Here is a 19,451-nt window from a genome sequence, read left to right on the forward strand (position 1 = left end):
CGGACACACACACCCACCCCCCCTTACTAGGTGCCTAAGAACAACCAGGCCTTCTTGAAAAGCTTCCCTTATTAGGACATAAAGAGGCCGCCTTCCAGTGCAGGAGCCGAGAAGATAGAGGGAGCTCCAGTTCTTCTATTTGTATTCCTGAGGCCACAGTCGTGCCAGCCTTAAGGGCACAAAAATCCCTTTTCTCATATTGCATAGCTGAGACAAAATGGCTTCTCCAAAAAAAGAAAAAACTTTACTAAAATCCAGTGGGGAAATAAATTATAGAAACTATATACAACATAAAAACAGCCACACTTGCAAAGCTGCAAACTTGATAGATAAACAGCTGTCCACAGACACAGCACCAAACCTATCAGTCCCAAATCCCCTCCTCTGTATTGGCAGAGCTGATTCAGCTGAGTCGGACTTGAAGTCCTGATTCTTTAAGAGCTGGTCAAAGGACATGGTGTGTCTTGGTCTCAGGCAAACACAAAATGATTCTTCTCAAACCATGAAGAGTCTGTGTTTTGTTAGGAAGATTCCTTTGTGCCCTTGATGCTGACCTATCCCCACAGTATCCTGGACTCTGGAATTTGTAAGATTCCTCTAGTTCTTCTGGCTGCTGTGGAGAGAAAACAGTTCAGGCACTGGCATGAGCACTCTATTCTGACAAAATCACCTGGGGTGTTGGACAGGGGCGTGCTTGGGGGCTGGGGGTGGGTTCCAGGCAGGAAATAGGCTGAGAAGTGCCATCTCCAGCTCCTGGGCCTCACCACAGCACTCTTCCTAAGGGAAAACAACTTACCTAATGGCCAAAGTCAGACTGTGGTACCAGTGCGACAGCTCCTCCTGGTCTGTGGACATAAGCAGTAGCTTCTCATGGGGAAAGGACAGCTAAAGAGAGATCACCTCTTAGCACATGGCTCAGAAAGGTCCAGCCTTAAGCCAAAGGTCTTGCTATTTCCATGGCAGTGATTTAGGGCTGAAGTGAGAACCAGGTATGAACCCCAAGCCCTGGTATGCTCTGAATGCAGGTGGCTCAGTTCCTATGAGGGGGGCTTAGGCCAAGGAGATGAGTGGTGCACAGGCAGTTGGTATATCTTGGGCCCTTCCTACCCTGCCAAGGGCTCTTGCCTGTTACTTACGCTGAGCAGTCCACCACAAGGGCCTCCTGAGTGGCCAAAGACCCTATGGAGTTGACACTCGGCCACTGGGTAGAGGGCCCGGCAGGCAAAGGTGCCACTCTGCAGCAGATGCAATGGGGGTCTAGGCTTGGCCATGAGGAGTGCATCAGAGAAGAGGAAGAACATTCGGGGCTGAGGCTCCCCTCGGGGAGGCACCACCAATAGCCATCCCTGGCGTAGGAACCAGCGACCTGAGAGGTGGGAGATCCGTTATTCTGGTGCAGCTTCAGGACTACAACCCACAGAATAAAAGGAAAGGGAGGCTGAGAAAATGGGAGGCAGGTGGTATGTGCTGGCAATAGAGAGGATGGGGGTGAGAAAAGGGCAGTTTGCAGATTGAGGGGAAGCATGCCCATGGACTACCTGAGATAAGCCCCTTTGCTTGCCGTCCACTGAGCAGAGCCTGGATGCGCTGGAGATGCTGTTCATTCTTCTGTTTCTGACTGATGGTGTAAACTCTCTGGGCAGTCTCACTTATCAGCTGGGCAGCCCCTAGAATGATATTCCACGCCCCACTCCCAGCACAACTTTGACTTTGGGTGAATGGTGGTGGTGAAAGACAGGCTAATCCAGACAGGACTAGGGTCAGAGTCTAATTTCTTGAAGAGTAGAGGTAGGGCAATAGGAACATTGTATACACATCATTGGAAGATTAGGGCATATCATACATGGTTGGAGGTCAGAACCAGAAAGGGAACAGAAGCAATCTCCAAGAAATGCTGTGGAAGAGCAAGAACATACTTGTGAGCTGTTTGTGTTCAGGGCTGTTGGGACCTGTGTTTTCAGCCAAAGCAACAGCAAGTTTCTCATACCTGAAATTAGAAGTCTATGAGGGTAAAGTAGAGCTGGGTACAATTTTCTCTCCTGGCACAGATCACCCCCTGTACAAACTTCAGCTGGGGAACCAGGAAAGACCTGCCTGTGGCTGTTTTATCCCCCTCTTCCATCTGGGACTCAGATCCGGGTTCACTCCATATGGCCCTCTTCCATCCCACACTGGAGTCAGGGAGGCAGACCAGATCCCAAGGTGAAAGTTAATCAACCCAAGGAGGATGCTACAAACAACTGACTATAAGTTCTTAACTCATTCCCAGGGACAGAAATTCTAAGCCTTTCATCTTCAAAAACCTTATTACTAGCCTTATCACAGACCCCTCAGTTCAGCTAAGTCAGTTAAACAATCCCAGCTAAGGGCCTGAGGCTGCACAGCCCAGGTACTCCAGTGGGTTCACATTTACACTTGCAGAAAATTTTGAGGAGCAGTTTGTCCCAGGAGAGAGACAGTGGGACAGATCCCATGAAATCTCACAAAGATTGAGAGCAGCCATCGTACAGATGCAGAATTGTAAGGGAAGTTAGCTGAGTCAGGGTGAGTTCACGCACTGCTGGAGCCTCTGCAGAGGCAGAGGGAGCAGGTCCTGGAGCTGAAGGCCCCCAAACTCAGGGCGACCTTCCTGAAGTCGTACAAATCTCCGGAAATGTTTGTTCTTCTTGAGTTGCTCCTAGAATGATGAGGAAAGGGTTGGCAGCAGGGAGAGAAGCCGCCTCCTTATATTGCATTCTTCCGTGTACACATCCCAGGCCCTCAGGAAGCTGTATGCTCCTGAGAGAACCCCATCTCCCTACTGGAAACTTAACATAGGGCTGGGCACCCACAGGGCTCTATAAATGCAGGAACAATATGAATGAAGTTTGGGTCTCCAAATTAAGAGGAAATGTACAAAGGACGAGGGGAAGGACTTGAAGTTATCAGGTTACCTGCAGGATGGTCCGGGACCTCTCAACATTGGCAGCAAATTGGGTGTAGAGCTCCAGGTGGTTGCAGAAGCCCTCCAACCCCTGTCCCCAGCGCCCTCCTTCGAGGTAGGGAAGCAGCTCTCTGTGTGCGTCAGGACAATAAAAGAGCAGCGCAAGAACTACTCAAGCACCACCTCTCTTAATTCTCCTAACCCTGCTCCGGAGGTAGTACGGCCCCATTTTGTGGGAGGAGACTCAGTGGATATGAATCTGAGCAAACTCGGAGATGGTGAAGGAACGGGAGCCTGGCGTGCTGTAGTCCGTGGGGTCGCAAAGATTCCCACACGATTTAGCGACTGAACAGCAAGTGGCTGGAGAACTGGGGCAGATTAAGGCACTGGGCCAAGACCACAGGGGAGGTAACTGGCAGACTCTGGATGTGAATCTGGATCTCCCCTACATTGAGCTCTCTGCACTGCCAGAAACCAGATCTCCCTCCTCCTCTCTCCCCACTTCCCTTCTACTCACTGGCTGGCGCCGTAAATGAGTTCCCAAGCACCAAAGAGGGCCTGGCGCTCTGGTGGTCGCAGGGTGCCTTTGGCTCTCAAAATTGCCACGAAGTACTGCGGAAGGAGAGAATACCAGTACGTAGTCCGCAGAGAGAGGAGGCTGGTGCCAAGGCGCCGCTAGGTCACCGACCTAGTAGGCACCCTCCCATTCCCTGGGGTCCTCGCCCCCACTATGGGAGACGGGTTTCCGCACCGTGGCCACCAGCCCCAGCTGTTCCTGGTAGCGCCGCTCTGTCTCCAGCAGCTCCCGGGCAGTGCAGGCGCGTTTCCGCTCCCAACGGGCACGCTGCTCTTGCACCGGGCACCGAGCACCGATGGCCGAGCTCTCCATGCCGGACTGAGGGGTGGCCACTTCCGGACGCAGCCCGCCGGAGATTCAAATCCAAACCGACCTGGGGGCGGGCCCTTGAGGGGAGTGCGCCCCCTGGCGCCTGGAGGCTGTGCGCAGGCGAGGGCACGCGCAGCGGCTCGCTAAACCGCATCAGGTCGGCGCCAGCGAGGCGCTGCAGGTATGCGGCTCCCGCCAGGGCCAGACAGGGTGCGGCAAGTGGGTGGCCCTCTTTTGAGTGGCACTAAGTTGGAGCAGAGACATTACTTTGCCAACAAAGGCCCGTCTAGTCAAGGCTATGGTTTTTCCAGTGGTCATGTATGGATGTGAGGGTTGAACTGTGAAGAAAGATTAAAGAATTGATGCTTTTGAACTGTGGTGTTGGAGAAGACTCTTGAGAGTCCCTTGGACGGCAAGGAGATCCAACCAGTCCATTCTAAAGGAGATCAGCCCTGGGTGTTCTTTGGAAGGAATGATGCTAAAGCTGAAACTCCAATACTTTGGCCACCTCATGCGAAGAGTTGACTCGTTGGAAAAGACTGATGCTGGGAGGAATTGGGGGCAGGAGGAAAAGGGGACAACAGAGAATGAGATGGCTGAATGGCATCACCGACTCGATGGATGTGAGTTTGAGTGAACTCTGGGAGTTGGTGATGGACAGGGAGGCCTGGCGTGCTGCAATTCATGGGGTCGCAAAGAGTCGGACCGACTGAGCGACTGAACTGAACTGAAGTTGGGACAGCAGCCTGGACTTTGAGTCAGGATACTTGGGCGTTTAGACACTGGCAAGGTCGCAGTGTCCCACCTGTAGAACTGAGCTTCTGTCATGGACCCGTGCCAAATGCTGGGGTCCAGCTGTCCCCAGTCTTTCATCATTAAGAATCCTCACGGGTCACCAGGTTTTGAATATTTTGGCCGCTGGACAAAAGTTCCTCGGTTTTAAGTCACCAACTCGTTTTCTCCTTTCATACTGATCCAAAGCCCAATAGCCAGTTAGCTTCCCGTCAGCAAATGTCAGTAACTAACATGGTGGGTCGGAACTGCTGTAATTCTGGCCAAAGGTAAAAGCTTGGAGTTGATTAATCTGTGTTACCTAATCAGAGTTAAAAGGTACAATATTTTCCTTACTTAGTTAGGCCTTTTGGAAAACTGGCAATAGCCCTGGAGGGTAAATTAGCAGTGCCATTTTGTCAGTATGTATGAGATATCTTAAAATGTGCCTACTCTTATGACCCAGCAATTCCACTTCTAGTAATGCATCCTAAAAAGCAGATATGAGGACAAAAATATATATACTAGGATGGGTGGCAAAATGTTTGTAACAACAGAAAACTGGAAGTCACTTAAATGCCCAATGGTAGAGAATTAGCTAGGAAAATTATGGTACAGCCATTTGAAGGAATAATATGAAAGCATTGAAGATGATGTAAAAAAGCCATTAATTTTGGGAAAAACATAGTATATTGCAGAGAGGAAAAAAGCAGGCCATAAAACTGTATAATACGATCTATTTAGGTATAATCAGGGAAGCCTGGCATGCTGCAATCCATGGGGTCGCAGAGTCAGACATGACTAAGCGACTGAACAACAAAATATATGACTGGAAGGATAAATAATCGAAAGGTAGTTGTGGTTTTTATCTCTGGGTGATGGGACCAAAGGTAATTCATTCAACAAATATTTATTAAGCACCTAAGCTGTAAGAGGTACTGGATCACTAAGGTTAAAGGGGTGAATGGGATTAAAAAGGTGATTTTTTAAATTTCCTTATACTTTTTTGCTTTTCCCAAGTTTTCTGCTTGAGCATGCATGTGTTACTATGTAAATTAGGGGGGGGAAGTGCTATTAAAAACCACAATGTTAGTTAGAAACCTTAGGCCCCATTACTACCACTGAGGACTCATAGGAATCCAGGCCCAAAGCCAAAGACCAGGGTATTGTCAGGGTTCTGAGGTCACCTCTAGCTCTCTGACATTCTAAGAATTCTGAGGAAAGAGAAATGCTGGACTTAGATCAGGGAAAAACAACTTGAAGGGCTTGGTGGAGGTAAGAGAGTTTGGGTCAGACTGTACCTTGGACAAGTCACAGGGGAACTGGTGATACCATATAGGTGGAGTACTGGTTAGACTGCCTCAGATGAATGTCGGACAGTCCACACCAAGAGCTGCAGGGTGGAAGGGGACAGGTCATCTCATGATAACTGGCATCACCATGAGCCCAGGTGATGAGACCAGAGCATAACCCCTGGGGGCGCAGTCGGTGATGAGGGTGTCTGGGTGTCCTGCCAGTGTGTGAGTGTACTTTAGGTGGATGGAAGAGGAGATGGGAATAGAGTCAACTGTGAGCTCAGGTGGGGAAATCATTCAGCTGTTGAGGCAGAGGAGGGCAAAGCCGAGCAAGACACACTGAGGACACTTGGAGACAACTGATTCCCTGGGGACCAAGCGTCCCACAGAGCAAGTCAGGCACAGCATAGTCTGCCTGGAACTGATTCCACCCACAGTCTCCCCTAAAGCTAAAGGAAGGGGCAGGGGACAAAGAGGAGGATCGGAGGGCAGCCAACAACCTATCCTTTAAAATTTATTTTTAAAAATAAAATCCTGTGGCATGTGGGATCTTAGTTCCCAAACCAAGGATTGAACCCACACCCCCCTCATTGGAAGGCGGAGTCTTAACCACTAGACCACTGGGGAAATCTATCCTTAAAAAAATATTTTTTTTTCTTTTTATTTAAAAAAATAAAAATAAAGGAGTGAAGGTGATTCTTTGGCAGTCCAGTGGTTAGGACTCAGCGCTTTTACTGCTGGAGCCCGGGTTCAATCCTTGGTCAGGGAACTAAGATTCTGTAAGCTGTGTGGCACAGCCAAAAATAAAAAAATTTTTTTTTCCTCTATCATTTAATTACCCTTAACCTCTGCTTTCAACTAACTGGCTGCTGGAGAAGCTCTCAGGATGCTTTAAACAATAACCACCAGTCATTCCACAAAAATCAAATGCCTTGGGACTTCCCTGGTGGTCCAGTGGTTAAGAATCCACCATGCAATGCAGGAGACATGGGTTTGATCCCTGGTTGGGGAACTAAGATCCCACATGCTACAGGGCAACTAAACCTGAGCACCCCAACTGCAAAGCCTGCACACAAACTAGAGAGTTCATGGATCCCAACGAAAGATCCTACAAGAGGCAACAAAGATCCCACGTGCTGCAACTGAGACCCAAAGCAGCCAAATAAATCAATATTTAAAAAATATTAAATGCCTCTCATGCATCAGGTCCTATGCTAGGCATGAAGATGGGGAATAAGAGAAATGTGACCCATGCCCTTAAGAATGCTCTTAGTCCAGCATGACAGACATGGTAAGGAGTCACCATAAAGTGAGATACACATTACAAAGGAAATACAGGCTTCTTTGCGTGCAGGAGGAAGGGACTGACCCTAATCTAGGGGTCAGGGAGGCTTCTCAGAGGAAGTAACACGTGAACTGAAGGATGCCAAGAGAATAAACAGAACAAAACTTGACTAGGCAGAGCTGGCAGTGTGGGTGAGGTAGACAGAAAAATAGCATGGATAAGGGATTAGAGATAAAACACACACACGTGATGCATTCAAGAAACTGCTATAAGTTTAGTAAGACTGGAGCACAGATTGCAAATGTACGTGTGATGAGAAAGGAGACTGGAGACATAGACACAGGCTATAGAGGGAATTTATATCAGTAAGACTATGTCACAAATAATCAATTCAAAGTGGCTTAACAATAATTTATTGGCTCGTGTAACTGAAAAGTCCAGATACAGGCTCTAGGGTTAGTTTAGCCCCAAGGGCTGCTTTCCACAGTTCCTCTGTCTTTCATGGTTTTATCTTCATCTTAAGGCTGGCTTCCATTCGGGTTACAAGGTGGCTGCCCACAGTTTCAGAGGTTGTGTGCTTCCTTATCCATGTTTGGACAAAGTGAAAGTGAGTTCCCTCAGTCATCAAATACTGGAAATACAGAGCTTCATTCTGATTGGCCCCACCTAGGTTCAAACCCATCAAGGAAAACAAGGCAACGGCAGGCCTCTGAAGGCCATATCAAACACTATGGACTTTATCCTAAGGGCAACGGGGGACATTCAAAGGTCTTAAGTAGAGAGTGAGATGATATGTGCATTTTAGAGAGATCACCCTGGCTAGCTGGACTCAGCAAGACCCATTAGGAGGCAGATGCAGTTATCCAGGTAAGAGGTGATCGAAGTATAGATTAGGATGAAACACAAGGATGAAAAGTTTAGAAGGTAGAATCCATAGGGCTTGATAACAATGTCAGAGGTGAAGGAAAAAATTAAAGAAAAGATGGTACCAGGTTTCTGACTTACACCACTTGGTAGAGGGTGGAAGAAGTAGGAATTTGGCTAGAGGCCTGTTGAATTTGAGATACTTGTGGGAGATCCAAGTGGGGACACCCATTAGGTAGGTGGTTACATATCTGAAATGAGCAGAGTCCAACCTGGGGATACTTGGCTGTCATCAGTTTACAGAAGCCATGGGAATAGATGAAATTGCCCACAACATGAAAAGAGATATAGGCAGAAGGCATGAAAGTCTCCAACACATCACCCTGTGTGTTTAGTTCCAAAACGGCTGATGGTACAGTGGGCTAAATGGTGACCCCCATAAAGATAAGTCCATGGCCTAACCCTTCAAACCTGTGAATGTCACCCTATTTGGAAAAAGGGTTTTTGTAGATGCAGTTAAATTAAGAATCTTAAGATCATCCTGGATTATCCTGGTGGGCCCTAAATCCAATGATAAGTGTTCCTATAAGAGACAGCCAGGGGTGCTTTCACGTTCTGAGATGGCCCACACTCTGTGGAGTGTGTTCCCTCTAAATAAATCTCCTTACCCGTCAAAAAAAAAAAAAAAAAAAGCGACAGCCAGTAGAAGACACACGGACAAGAGAAGGCCATTTGAAGTCGGAAGCACAGATTGAAGTTATGCAGCCACAAGCCAAGGAATGCCTGGAGCCACCAGAAGCTGAAAGAGGCCTTTGAACCTTCAGAAGGAACAGGGCCCTACCAACACCTTAATTTCAGACTCCTCACCGCCAGAACTGTGAGAGAATAAATCTTGGTTGCTTTAAGCCACCCAGCTTGTGGAAATTTGTTACAGCAGTCCTAGGAAAATAATATAGATGGTGAGGTGGGCTCGAACTACAGGGCAGTCCCCAGCACCCCAGAAGGGCTGTGATTTGTCTTTGCTTCCGGTCCATGTCTGGGGAATAGGGGGATTTTTCTCCTGCCTCCCTGGTACATAGCTCCCTTCTCTGCAGCCATGGGATAAGCAAGAGACATGGCTCTCGATGTTTTAAGACACAGACCCTAATGATAAAAGTCTTGGCCCTAAGCAACCACAGAGAAGTGTGTGCCAGGCCAAGACAGGAGAAGGGGGGTGACCTAGTCAATTAGCCCTGAGTACACTCTGTCCCAACCTAGGGAGCCCCAGGAAACAAGACTCTGGGAGCTCAAACCTGTTCTAGAGTTTGGCAGACTTCCAGTTGCAAAGGCCAGATCAGAGTCCACATTCCCCACCCAGACCAGAGACATAGTCACACAGAGACGGAGAGCTCAAGAGACAGCACCCATGGAGAATGGCACTTGGGAAATTAGGGAGCCGGAGCACAGAGCTGAACCTCGATGTAGATCTGGACTCTGAAATACTGAAGAAAAGCAGCAGAGATGGAGGGGAGACGTGTGGAGACACCACAGAGAAGTATTCAAGGAGACCCTGACAGAGATCTAAAACAGAAAAAGATGGAAACATTCAAAACATTTGGAAAGGGAATATGGAATAAAACTAGGATTGGTGTTGGAGAAAGTTCTGGACATGCAAACTCCAGACTTCAGGTAGCACGGTGTTCCTGTTTTCTGTCCTTCCCATGACCTCCCCCATCTCAATTAGATTAGTCATTATCCCCTTCTGTCTTATCCAGGCCTATCCAATTTAGATATTATCATGTACCTTCCATGTGTCTGGGTCCAACCAAGGTTCTGACAACACAGCTGCCCAAGGCAATGAGCTGACCATCAGGAGTGCCTGCTTGGATTGCCATGGATGGCTCTTAATTTAGCTCTAGAAATGGCAACCTAGATTGGTAGACTGACCGACTCCTAAGATGACTGCTTGGAGCACAGCTGTTGTTGAACCATACAAGTTTTGGCATACAGTCACTCTGACAAGGCACACAGTTTAGGGTGCTGTATAAATGTGATGCCCTACTCTTGGATTAATTGTGGTTTGACATACACAGGTCATTGTCAATGGGCTCCCTGAAGGCAGGGAAGCTATCTTAGTCTGGTTTTTCTTAAGCCCTGGCACAGTGATCTGAAAAGAGAAAAATGATCAACAATAAAAGACAGTTGAATATAAGATGGACTCAGTCAAATACTGGACCCTGTCCTTATGAACCTCGAGGCTATTAGAGCAGATATAATGTCATAAATCACCTTAATATGAATTGGATGGTAAGCAAGATTATTAGGGCAGGCAAAGAACTGTGGTGGTTCAGAGTCACCAGAAATCTCTTCCTGTGGTGTAGAGTTGGTCAAGCAAGACTTCCTGGATAGCCTTTGAGCTGAGTCTTTTTTTTTTAATATTTGGAGTATAGCTGATATACAATGTGTTGTTAGTTTCAGATGCAGAGCAAAGTGAATCAGTTATACATACACATATATCCATCCTTTTCCATATAGTAGTGTTCATATGTTAATCCCAACCTCCTATTTTATCCCTCACCTCTACCTTTCCCCTTTGGTAACCATAAGTGTCTTTTCTAATTCTGTGAATCTGTTTCTGTTTTGTAAATAAGTTCATTTGTATCTTTTTTTTTTTTTTTTTGGATTCCACATATAAATGATATCATGGTATTTATTTCTCTGACTTACTTAACTATGACAATCTCTAGATCCACCCATGTTGCTGCAAATGTTATTGTTTCATTCTTTTTTATGGCTGTGTAGTATTACACACACACACACCCCACATCTTCTTTATCTACTCATCTATCAGTGGATATTTGGGTTGCTTCCATGTCTTGACTATTGTAAATAGTGCTTCAGTGAACATTGGGGTGGTGCATATATCTTTTTGAATTATGGTTTTCTCCAGACATATGTTCAGGTGTGGGACTGCTGGATCATATGATAGTTCTATTTAGTTTTTTAAGGACGCTCCATACTGTTCTCCATAGTGGTTGTATGAGCTGAGTCTTGAATAATAAAAGGGATTTACACAGAGGAGATAGTAAAACTATATAACACGGTAATGGGTATATAAATACTGATCCAGAGTGGAAACTGGATGGGACACTCAAGTGGTGTCCATAGCCTGTGCTGTGCCAAGCATTACTTCTTTAGATAAGAGGTCATAAGGCTAGGAGGGTCCCCAGAGGGGAGTGGGGTAGCAGGAGCACCCTGGAGTTAGGGCCTAGTTACAAACCAAATTATAAATGTTCAACATATTTAATTAGCCTATACAACTGTAATGGTGTACATACCTACTGAATATGAGCCCCAGAAAGAATCTCCTGAGATGGCCTTACTGTCTTCTGGTTTGTCGAAGCCACTGGGGCCTTCCTAGAATGTGAGCTACAGAACAGCAGGGGCTGTTTTCCAGGTGAGTGCTGCGTCCCTAAGGCCTAGAACCATGCCTGGAGGACTGGAGGGGGCTCACCAAATGTTAAGTGAATAGGCAGACTGGGAACCCCCAGCCCATTCTTGGGGTCCTCTCACTTTTCACCTCTTTGCACCCACTTTCCCCCTCCAATCCATGCTCCACACCACCCCTCAACATAACCTAGTGTGAGATACAGATTCTGTCACTCTCCTGCTCAAAGTATTTGATATCTCTCTTTTGCCCAGGATCCCATTTCCCCCACTTTTTTTTTTTTTTAACCAATTGAACTGCTACCTCTTTAAACCCTGATCAGATTTTGCCAACTTCTGTGTTACTTTCTGAGGAAGAATTCATCTCTCTCCTCTAAATATTATGATAGTTTTGCCCTCACTCACCAGACAGTGAGCTCCTCAGGACAGGGACTGTGTCTTGTTTCCATACCTCTAGCCTGACATATGGTAGATGCTAAATAAACAGAAGAGTGAAAGAAAGAAATAGATGAACAAAGGTTTGGATAAAAACGAACAGTTTAATTTGGCTAGAATATGAGGGAGAGTAGTAGGAGATAAGATGGAAAAGTCTCTTGGGTAAGATTTTGAAGGGACTTGAAGTCATCTGGAGGGAGAAGATAGGCAAATGGAAGATACTTTGCAGAGTGTGGGAAGCCAGTGTAGGTTTTTGAGCAGAGGTGTAATACGATGAATATTACATTCAGTTTTAACCCATCAGAGACTCATGAATATATGCAGCTGTCCATTCATATTCAAATTCACATCCCACCTATTCATCCATCCACTCTCCCACCCCCAGACTCCCCCAGGAGCTTTCCCTACCCCTTTACCTGCTCCCTGGACCGGCCAGGGATGTATATATGGGCAGCTTCCCCTCTCAGCCAGAGGATGTGGGGGCCCCAGCTGCCTGGGGCTGGGAAGCAGGCCAGGGTTAGCTGAAGCTGGCTGACTAGCAGTCGGGCGGTGCCAGGGAGAACCTGTATAGTGCCAGGTGGTGCCTTGGGTTCCAGGCTGAGCCCATGACCCCGATAACCTTCTGGCTAGGCACATACCTGCCCCTCACTCCACCCCATTCCCACCTTGCTATCGGAGAGGGGGCACAGGGCCAGTTAGACTCACAGGACTTTGGCTCCATCTCCAAAAGGGCCTTCTGTGAGTCAGCCTGCTCCCCTCCAGGCTTGCTCCTCCCCCACCCACCTCCTGTTTCCGATGCACGTACAGCCCATGCACGTACAGCCCGTACACACCGTGTCCCAGGACACCCCACAGTCAGCCGCATGGCTCCCCTGTGCCCCAGCCCCCGGCTCCCTCTGTGGATTCCGGCCCCTGCCCCAGGCCCAGCTGTGCAATTGCTGCTGTTACTGCTCTTTCTGGTGCCTGCCCATCCCCAGAGCCTGCTCTGGATGCAGGGTGCTCCCACCACGGAAGGAGATTCATCTGGGGAAGATGATCCACTTGGTGAGGAGGACCTGCCCAGTGAAGAGGATATACCTGAAGAGGAGGACTCACCTGGAGAAGAGGACCTACCTGGATTGAAGACGGACCCAGGAGAAGAGAATTCTCTGAACTTAGAGGATCTACCAACTATTGAGGCACCCAGGGACACTGAAGGCCCCCAGAATAACGCCCACAGAGACGAAAAAGGTAAGTGGTCATCAGCTCTGCAAACCTAGGCTCCAGGAGGTTGGTGCTCCCCCCACATTAAACCCCAGCCCAGGGAGGGATTATTCAGGGAAGAAGAGAAGCCTGTGCTCTGACAGTGATTTTTCCCAACCCCAGGAGCTCCCTTGCCACTAGCCCCTTACCCTCTTTCAGAGCTAGACGAAGAGACAAAAAGAAGGGACACGGAGAGAGGTAAGCAGGAAGAGACAGAAAAGAAAGGGGGAGGTTGGAGAGGAGAAAGAGATCGGAATGTGGAGAGCAAAGTATGAGGAGACAGGAGAGGAAGGAAGGGGGCTAGTACCAGAGGAAGAGCAGGAAGGGTTTGTAGAAATCACCGCATCTTCAGTCTACAGATGAGGAAAGTGAGACCTAGGAAGAGAGAAACAGCAGGTAGAGGAACCTGGTATCTTGACCCTCAAGCCAGGAACTTTGGAAAAGGAGATGGAGATCAGAAAGGAAACAGGAAGAGTGGGGAGGAGGGATTTCTAAAGGAGAAAGATGGTCTACTAACCTGGGCCTGGGAACTGAGGTCTCCACCCACTTTACAGACCTTAAGACAGTGGTTGCAAGCCGAGCTAGTAGAATCTTTGTGTGGCCCATCAAGCTGTGGCGTTTTATTTGGCTGCAACCTATTATGCCTGTTTGTGGTGTTTTTGTTACCTGCTATGCTTTTGTAAGAATCTGAGTTTGTGAACGCTGCTAGTGAGGATGACCCACCTCTTTTTGGCCGCTGGGGAGGAACTGGGCTCAAAGATCAGCCTCTTCATTCTTCTCATTTATGCAGGGGATGGCCACAGTCATTGGCGTTATGGAGGTGAGACACCCACCCCCTACAGAGACCTAATCTGGGCACCCGGCTCTGCTGATGCCCGCACACGTATCCCTCTCACCGCGCATCCACGTCCGCCAGTCCCCCGCCAACCCCGACCCCCGCATCCTTTACCCCGCATCCTTTACATCCTCCCGGATCCCTCCTGACTCGACCGCATCACTTTTTCTACTCCGCTTCCCTAAAAGTTCCTGATCTTGTCTTCAAACTTCCTGTACACACTTGCCCACTCCAGGCGCTCCGCCATGGCCCCAGGTGTCCCCAGCCTGCGCTGGCCGCTTTCAATCCCCGGTAGACATCCGCTCGGAGCTCACTGCGTTTTGTCCAGCCCTGCGACCCCTGGAACTCCTTGGCTTTGAGCTCCCGCCACAACCAAAACTGCGCCTGTGCAACAATGGCCACACCGGTGAGGCGGTCTCGGGGCGGAGCCTCAGGGAAGGGGCGGAGTCTACCTGGAGATGAGGGGACGGTCATTGGAAGTTAGGCTGAGGGTGGGGCGGGCCCCGGCTCACCTGCCTCTCACCACACAGTGCAGCTGAGTCTCCCTTCCGGGCTGAAGATGGCCTTGGGTCCCGGACAGGAGTACCGGGCCCTGCAGTTACATTTGCACTGGGGGGCCGCGGGTCGCCCGGGCTCGGAACACACGGTTGATGGTCACCGTTTTCCTGCCGAGGTGAGCGCGCAGCTGTCCGTGAAGTGTCAAAGTGGAGTGCCGGGTAAGAGATCTCGCTCACTCCTACCGTGTCTTCTCCAGATTCACGTGGTTCACCTCAGCACTGCATTTGAGGAATTTGACGAGGCCTTGGGGCGCCCAGGGGGCTTGGCCGTCTTGGCCGCCTTTCTGCAGGTACCAGCCCTGGACACCCCCACCTCTGCTTTCTTAACGCCCTCGGGCTCAGAGTATCTTGCCCCAGAAACTCCCACCCCCGCACCTGACTGTCATCTTCACTCATTAGTTCTTTCATTAACGCCCACTGTGAGCCAGGCTCTGGGCCACAAAAAATGATCCCGAAACCGTTGATCCTGTCTCCCCACAGCCAGTGAGGGAGGCTGACAGGGTAGACATATACACAGGACACATAGTCAAAGAGGTAGTCAGGGAAGGCCTCACAGAGGAGGTAAAACTTGAAGCCTTTGCTAGTGGGAAAGAAAAAGAGATATTCCATGCAGAGCGAACAGTACACACAAAGACTCAGAATATGGCCCATTTGGGGAATGGCAGGTGTGGGGAATGGTCAAAAGGAAGAGTCATTTCTCTAATACTTTTAAACCCATAATTTCCCCTTTGCAAAATGCACTGAGTCTAGAGAAGCATTTGACTTCTTTGGACAAACAATGATTAGAAGAGGCTAATAGGAAGGAAGGGTGGTGAGACACCTGTGGATGGTGAAACACCTGTTAGACTCACTGCCTCCCTGACTCATTAACACCAGCCTCACAGCACTGCAGAGAAGCACCTTGGAAATAGCATGTCCTGGCTCCAAAAGTCAAACTCATGAATTCTTATGCAGAGGTACCATGGATACAAAGGTTGTTGGGGTTGTCTGTGGCAGGACCATGGAATATGTATAGAGTTAGTGATAAGTGAGCCTGGAAAAGTAAGTAGAGCCCATTGTTGAGAGACTTGTATCCTAGTAAAATGGCCCAGCATCCTCCTCTTCCTCCAATTTGCCACTGAAAATGAGTCCACCTAGTTAGGTCAGTTTGCAAAGTAGAAGTAAATGGACCTTGAGTAATAATACATAAGATTTTGTGTTTCCCCAGCATTCTCAGAGGTGGGGAATGGGGGAGGATTATGGGAATCCACGTCACCTACAGGCCTCCAGCCATGACTCTAGATACATGTATTCATCTGTCTTGCACTGTCATCTCCTAGGAAGGCCCAGAAGAAAACAGTGCCTATGAACAGTTGCTGTCACGTTTGGGAGAAATCACCGAGAAAGGTCAGTTTGTTGGTCTGGCTCCTACCCTTGATACCCTTGTCATAAAGAACCATCCTTGGGGAGCCTCAGGTCTGAGGATGGAGAAGGGCTCCCTCCCACAGAGAAGGGGATTGCAGTGTGAACTGGCTAACTGTGACCTTGATAATAACTATGAAGCTGAACACAGCAAACAGGCAAAGCAAACTGCTGCCCACAGATTTTTTGTTTAAAAACCAAACAGAAACCAAGATAAGATGAAAACCAAATAAAACCAAAAAACAGTGTTTGGAACTCCAGGGGTTGAGTCTGGAGAGCTAAAATTTTTCTGAGAACTATTACTCCTTCAAAGCATCAAATATTTGACTTTATTTTTGAAAATAATTTTATTTATTTTTGGCTGTGCTGGGTCTTCACTACTGTGCAGGCTTTTTCTAGTTGCAGCAAGTGGGGGCTCTTCTGTAGTTGCAGTATGCAGTCTTATTGCAGTGGCTTCTCTTGTTGTGGAGCACAGGCTCTAGGGCATGTGGGCTTCAGTATTTGCAGTGCGCAGGTTCAGTAGTTGCGGTTCCAGGCTCTAGAGCACAGGCTCAATAGTTGTGGTGCACGGGCTTCGTTGCTCTGCAGCATGTGGGATCTTTCCCCGGCAAGGGATTGAACCTATGTCCTCTGCATTGGCAGGCATTCTTTTACCACTGAGCCACCAGGAAGCCCAGCATCAAATATTTTAAATTTGTAAATAATGTTGGAAATCTTCTTTTCCTTCTTAGTCACTCTAGGTCATTTTAAACCTCACCCAGCTGGATCCTACGTTTTGCTAAACTGAAGAAAACTATGCTTTTTGAGTTTTTGTGTCTTCTATAGTTATAGGTATTTACTTACAAATTATTTAAGTTACAAGCTATTCAGAAAATTACTCATTTTCTCTTTTGGTTCACTCTGGGCTTACATCTGCATTCCAGCATGTTATCACAGTATGCAAAGTAAGAGTGAAGACCCAGAAGAAGCGCCAGGGTAGCAGTTCTCTTACTCTGTGAGCCCCAAACCTTTTCCTTTCTACTGAGTCATGTCCTGTGCTGAGTTATGGGAAGGGATACACTCAGTGAATAAATAGTCTGAGGGAGTTGGGTCAGCTTGGTTTCTGGGATTTAAAAATGTATCCCTCTACCCCAGAGCTTTGGTGTGTGTATGAGGGGAGGTCAAGATAGGTTGGACCCCCAGCACACATCCTCTCCACAGACTCTCAGACTTGGGTCCCAGGACTGGATGTATCTGCACTGCTGCCCTCTGACCTCAGCCGCTACTTCCGATATGAGGGGTCTCTCACCACACCCCCCTGTGCCCAGGGGGTCATCTGGACTGTGTTCAACCAGACAGTAAAGCTGAGTGCTAAGCAGGTGGCGTTGGGGTGTGGTGGTGACACTGGGGATGAGGAGGCAGAAAGAGATGAAGGGGCCGTGTGGGGGAAGTGGCGGACGTGGACAGTGGAGCCCTCAGGTGCTGGCTGTAAGCTTCTGACCCTTTTGCTTCTGTGTTGAGCCCACCCCCCACTGTCTGCTGTCCTCCCCAGCTCCACACCCTCTCTGATTCCCTGTGGGGACCTGATGACTCTCGGCTGCAGCTGAACTTCCGAGCTACGCAGCCTTTGAATGGGCGAATAATTGAGGCCTCCTTCCCTGCTGGCGTGGATGGCAGCCCTAGGACTGTTGAACCAGGTGCCACTTTGTCTGCTGATGCTGAGACCCCCTCTCCAGCCACAGGGCCCTCATCCTCTCTTGTGTCCTCACTTGTCTGTCAGTGGTGGTCACAGTCCTCAGCTCTAACATCTGCTTTTTCTCTTCAGTCCACCTGAATTCCTGTCTCGCTGCTGGTGAGTCTGTGGCCCCTCCCTTGGCACTGTTCAGCAAGGGGCTAGTCAGGACCACCACTGCTACCTCTGCGTTTCTGTAGAACAGACTCCAAGCCCAATAGGATAGTGTTGGCTTACCCTGTCATCCCCAGAGCAAGAGCTGGTCAGAATGAAGCTCAAAAAAACTCCTCCAATCCTCCTTCCCAAGCCACCTCTTTTGTCTTTAAGGAGGAAAAGGGTGCTTATCTTACCCCTCCTTGTGTACCCACCCCCTTCCCTTAGCTGGCCCCTGCTGGAGACACAGGGAGTGGCAGAGCTTCGGACAGAGCTGGTGGGGTGGGGTGCAGGTGGAAGCAGCTCTGAGGGAATCCTACAGGCTCCTCTTCACTCCCTGAGGCAGTCTTTTTCTTCCTCCCTCCAGGCGACATCCTGGCCCTGGTTTTTGGCCTCCTCTTTGCTGCTACCAGCATCGCCTTCCTTGTGCAAATGAGAAGGCAGCAAAGGTATTATACTGACCCTCTCCCTCAGGCCCAGCCCCCACATCCCCAAACGGAGTCCAGAGCAGCTCCATGCAAATTGCATGCAAATGAGCTCATCCCTGGTGAGATTTCTGATTAGGCTTCCCTGTTGTGTAGACACCCAAGTGAGACCAAAGGGAGTGTTAGCTACCACCCAGCAGAGGTCACAGAGACTGTTGCCTAGAGGCCTGCCACTTGGAGAATACTTAAGAGAAGCTGGTCAGAGGAATCTGAGGGGCAGCTGAAGACTGTCCTGTTCATTACACCGCTTCCTTTTAAACCTCCAAAGATATTTTTTAAAACAAATATTTCTAATAAAACCTGTGGAAAGCAAATCCTTGTCTCCTAAATCAAAAGGATGGTGCATTCATTTCCTATCACTGCTGTAACAAACTACCACAAACTTAATGGTAATGGAAATTTATTCTCTTAGAGTTCTAGAGGTCACACGTCCAAAATGAATCTTATGGGCTAAAGTCAGGGTGTCGTCAGGGATGGTTCCCTCTGGACACTCTTGAGGGGAGAGTATTTTCCTGCCTTTTTCAGCTTCTAGAAGCCAAGCATTCCTTGGCTTGTGGCCCCTTCCTTGCATCACTCCAATCTCTTGCTTCCATTGTCACATCACCTACAACTGCGTTGAAAGGACCCTTGGGATTATGTTGGGCCCACGCAGATAACCTAGAATAATCTCCCCATCTCAGAATCCTTAACTTGACTGCAAAGTCCCTTTTCCCATGCAAGGTAACATTTCACAGGATTAGGATGTGGACATCTTTGATGAGGCAGCAGGAGTCTGCCTAACATAGATGTCATCAGGAAGCAGGCAGAAATGACCTATAGTATTGGACTGACCGTGTGTCTGTGTGTGTCTGTGTCTGTCTATAGTGTTGGAATGACTGTGTATCTGTCCCTCTGTCTATAGGGCAGGCTCAGTCTCTCAGGCTTAAAATCAGTGAGGCTTTTGGGCTTTCACCCTGCTCAAGTGAAACCAATGTAGTTTTGTGGTTTTGCCTTCCAGTTGTGTTGTGCCCACCCACCTGCTGGAATGGGGCAGTGCCGCTGATGGCAGCTCCTCTGCCCTGTGGGGAATAAGGGCAAGGATGCTCCTTCAGCCCTGCCAGGCTTCTCTGCTCCACACAGCCCATTCACAACCCCTCCTCGGTGACCCTAGTGCCCCCATCCCTCTGGCTCACTCAGAGCTCC

General features: G+C 48.6%; 2 protein-coding genes across 3 annotated transcripts; one reads left to right on the top strand and one right to left on the bottom strand.

The window, feature by feature from the left end:
- Positions 1-218: 218 nt before the first annotated feature.
- Positions 219-3,865, bottom strand: ARHGEF39 (Rho guanine nucleotide exchange factor 39). The gene is made up of 9 exons (XM_040262352.1): positions 3,675-3,865; positions 3,441-3,535; positions 2,934-3,054; positions 2,559-2,677; positions 1,917-1,987; positions 1,539-1,667; positions 1,137-1,366; positions 797-885; positions 219-613 (listed from the first exon to the last, which is right to left on the bottom strand). Exons 1-9 carry the CDS (start codon positions 3,810-3,812, stop codon positions 598-600), a joined length of 1,008 nt encoding a protein of 335 aa, XP_040118286.1. The 5' UTR covers positions 3,813-3,865; the 3' UTR covers positions 219-597.
- Positions 3,866-12,431: 8,566 nt separating this feature from the next.
- CA9 (carbonic anhydrase 9) lies at positions 12,432-18,585 on the top strand. Of its 2 annotated transcripts, XM_040262798.1 has the most exons (11): positions 12,432-13,115; positions 13,918-13,947; positions 14,198-14,368; positions 14,493-14,635; positions 14,717-14,809; positions 15,839-15,905; positions 17,121-17,278; positions 17,452-17,596; positions 17,725-17,751; positions 18,152-18,233; positions 18,366-18,585. In XM_040262798.1, the coding sequence occupies exons 1-11, from the start codon at positions 12,491-12,493 to the stop codon at positions 18,430-18,432; spliced, it is 1,608 nt and encodes a 535-aa protein (XP_040118732.1). In that variant the 5' UTR covers positions 12,432-12,490; the 3' UTR covers positions 18,433-18,585. The 2 variants fall into 2 exon arrangements, with proteins under 2 accessions (XP_040118732.1, XP_040118666.1); XM_040262732.1 differs by having other exon boundaries at positions 18,152-18,585.
- Positions 18,586-19,451: the final 866 nt, after the last annotated feature.

The sequence above is a fragment of the Oryx dammah genome, unplaced genomic scaffold, assembly GCF_014754425.2.
Source record: "Oryx dammah isolate SB20612 unplaced genomic scaffold, SCBI_Odam_1.1 HiC_scaffold_1, whole genome shotgun sequence".
In the NCBI taxonomy this organism is placed as follows: Eukaryota; Metazoa; Chordata; class Mammalia; order Artiodactyla; family Bovidae; genus Oryx; species Oryx dammah.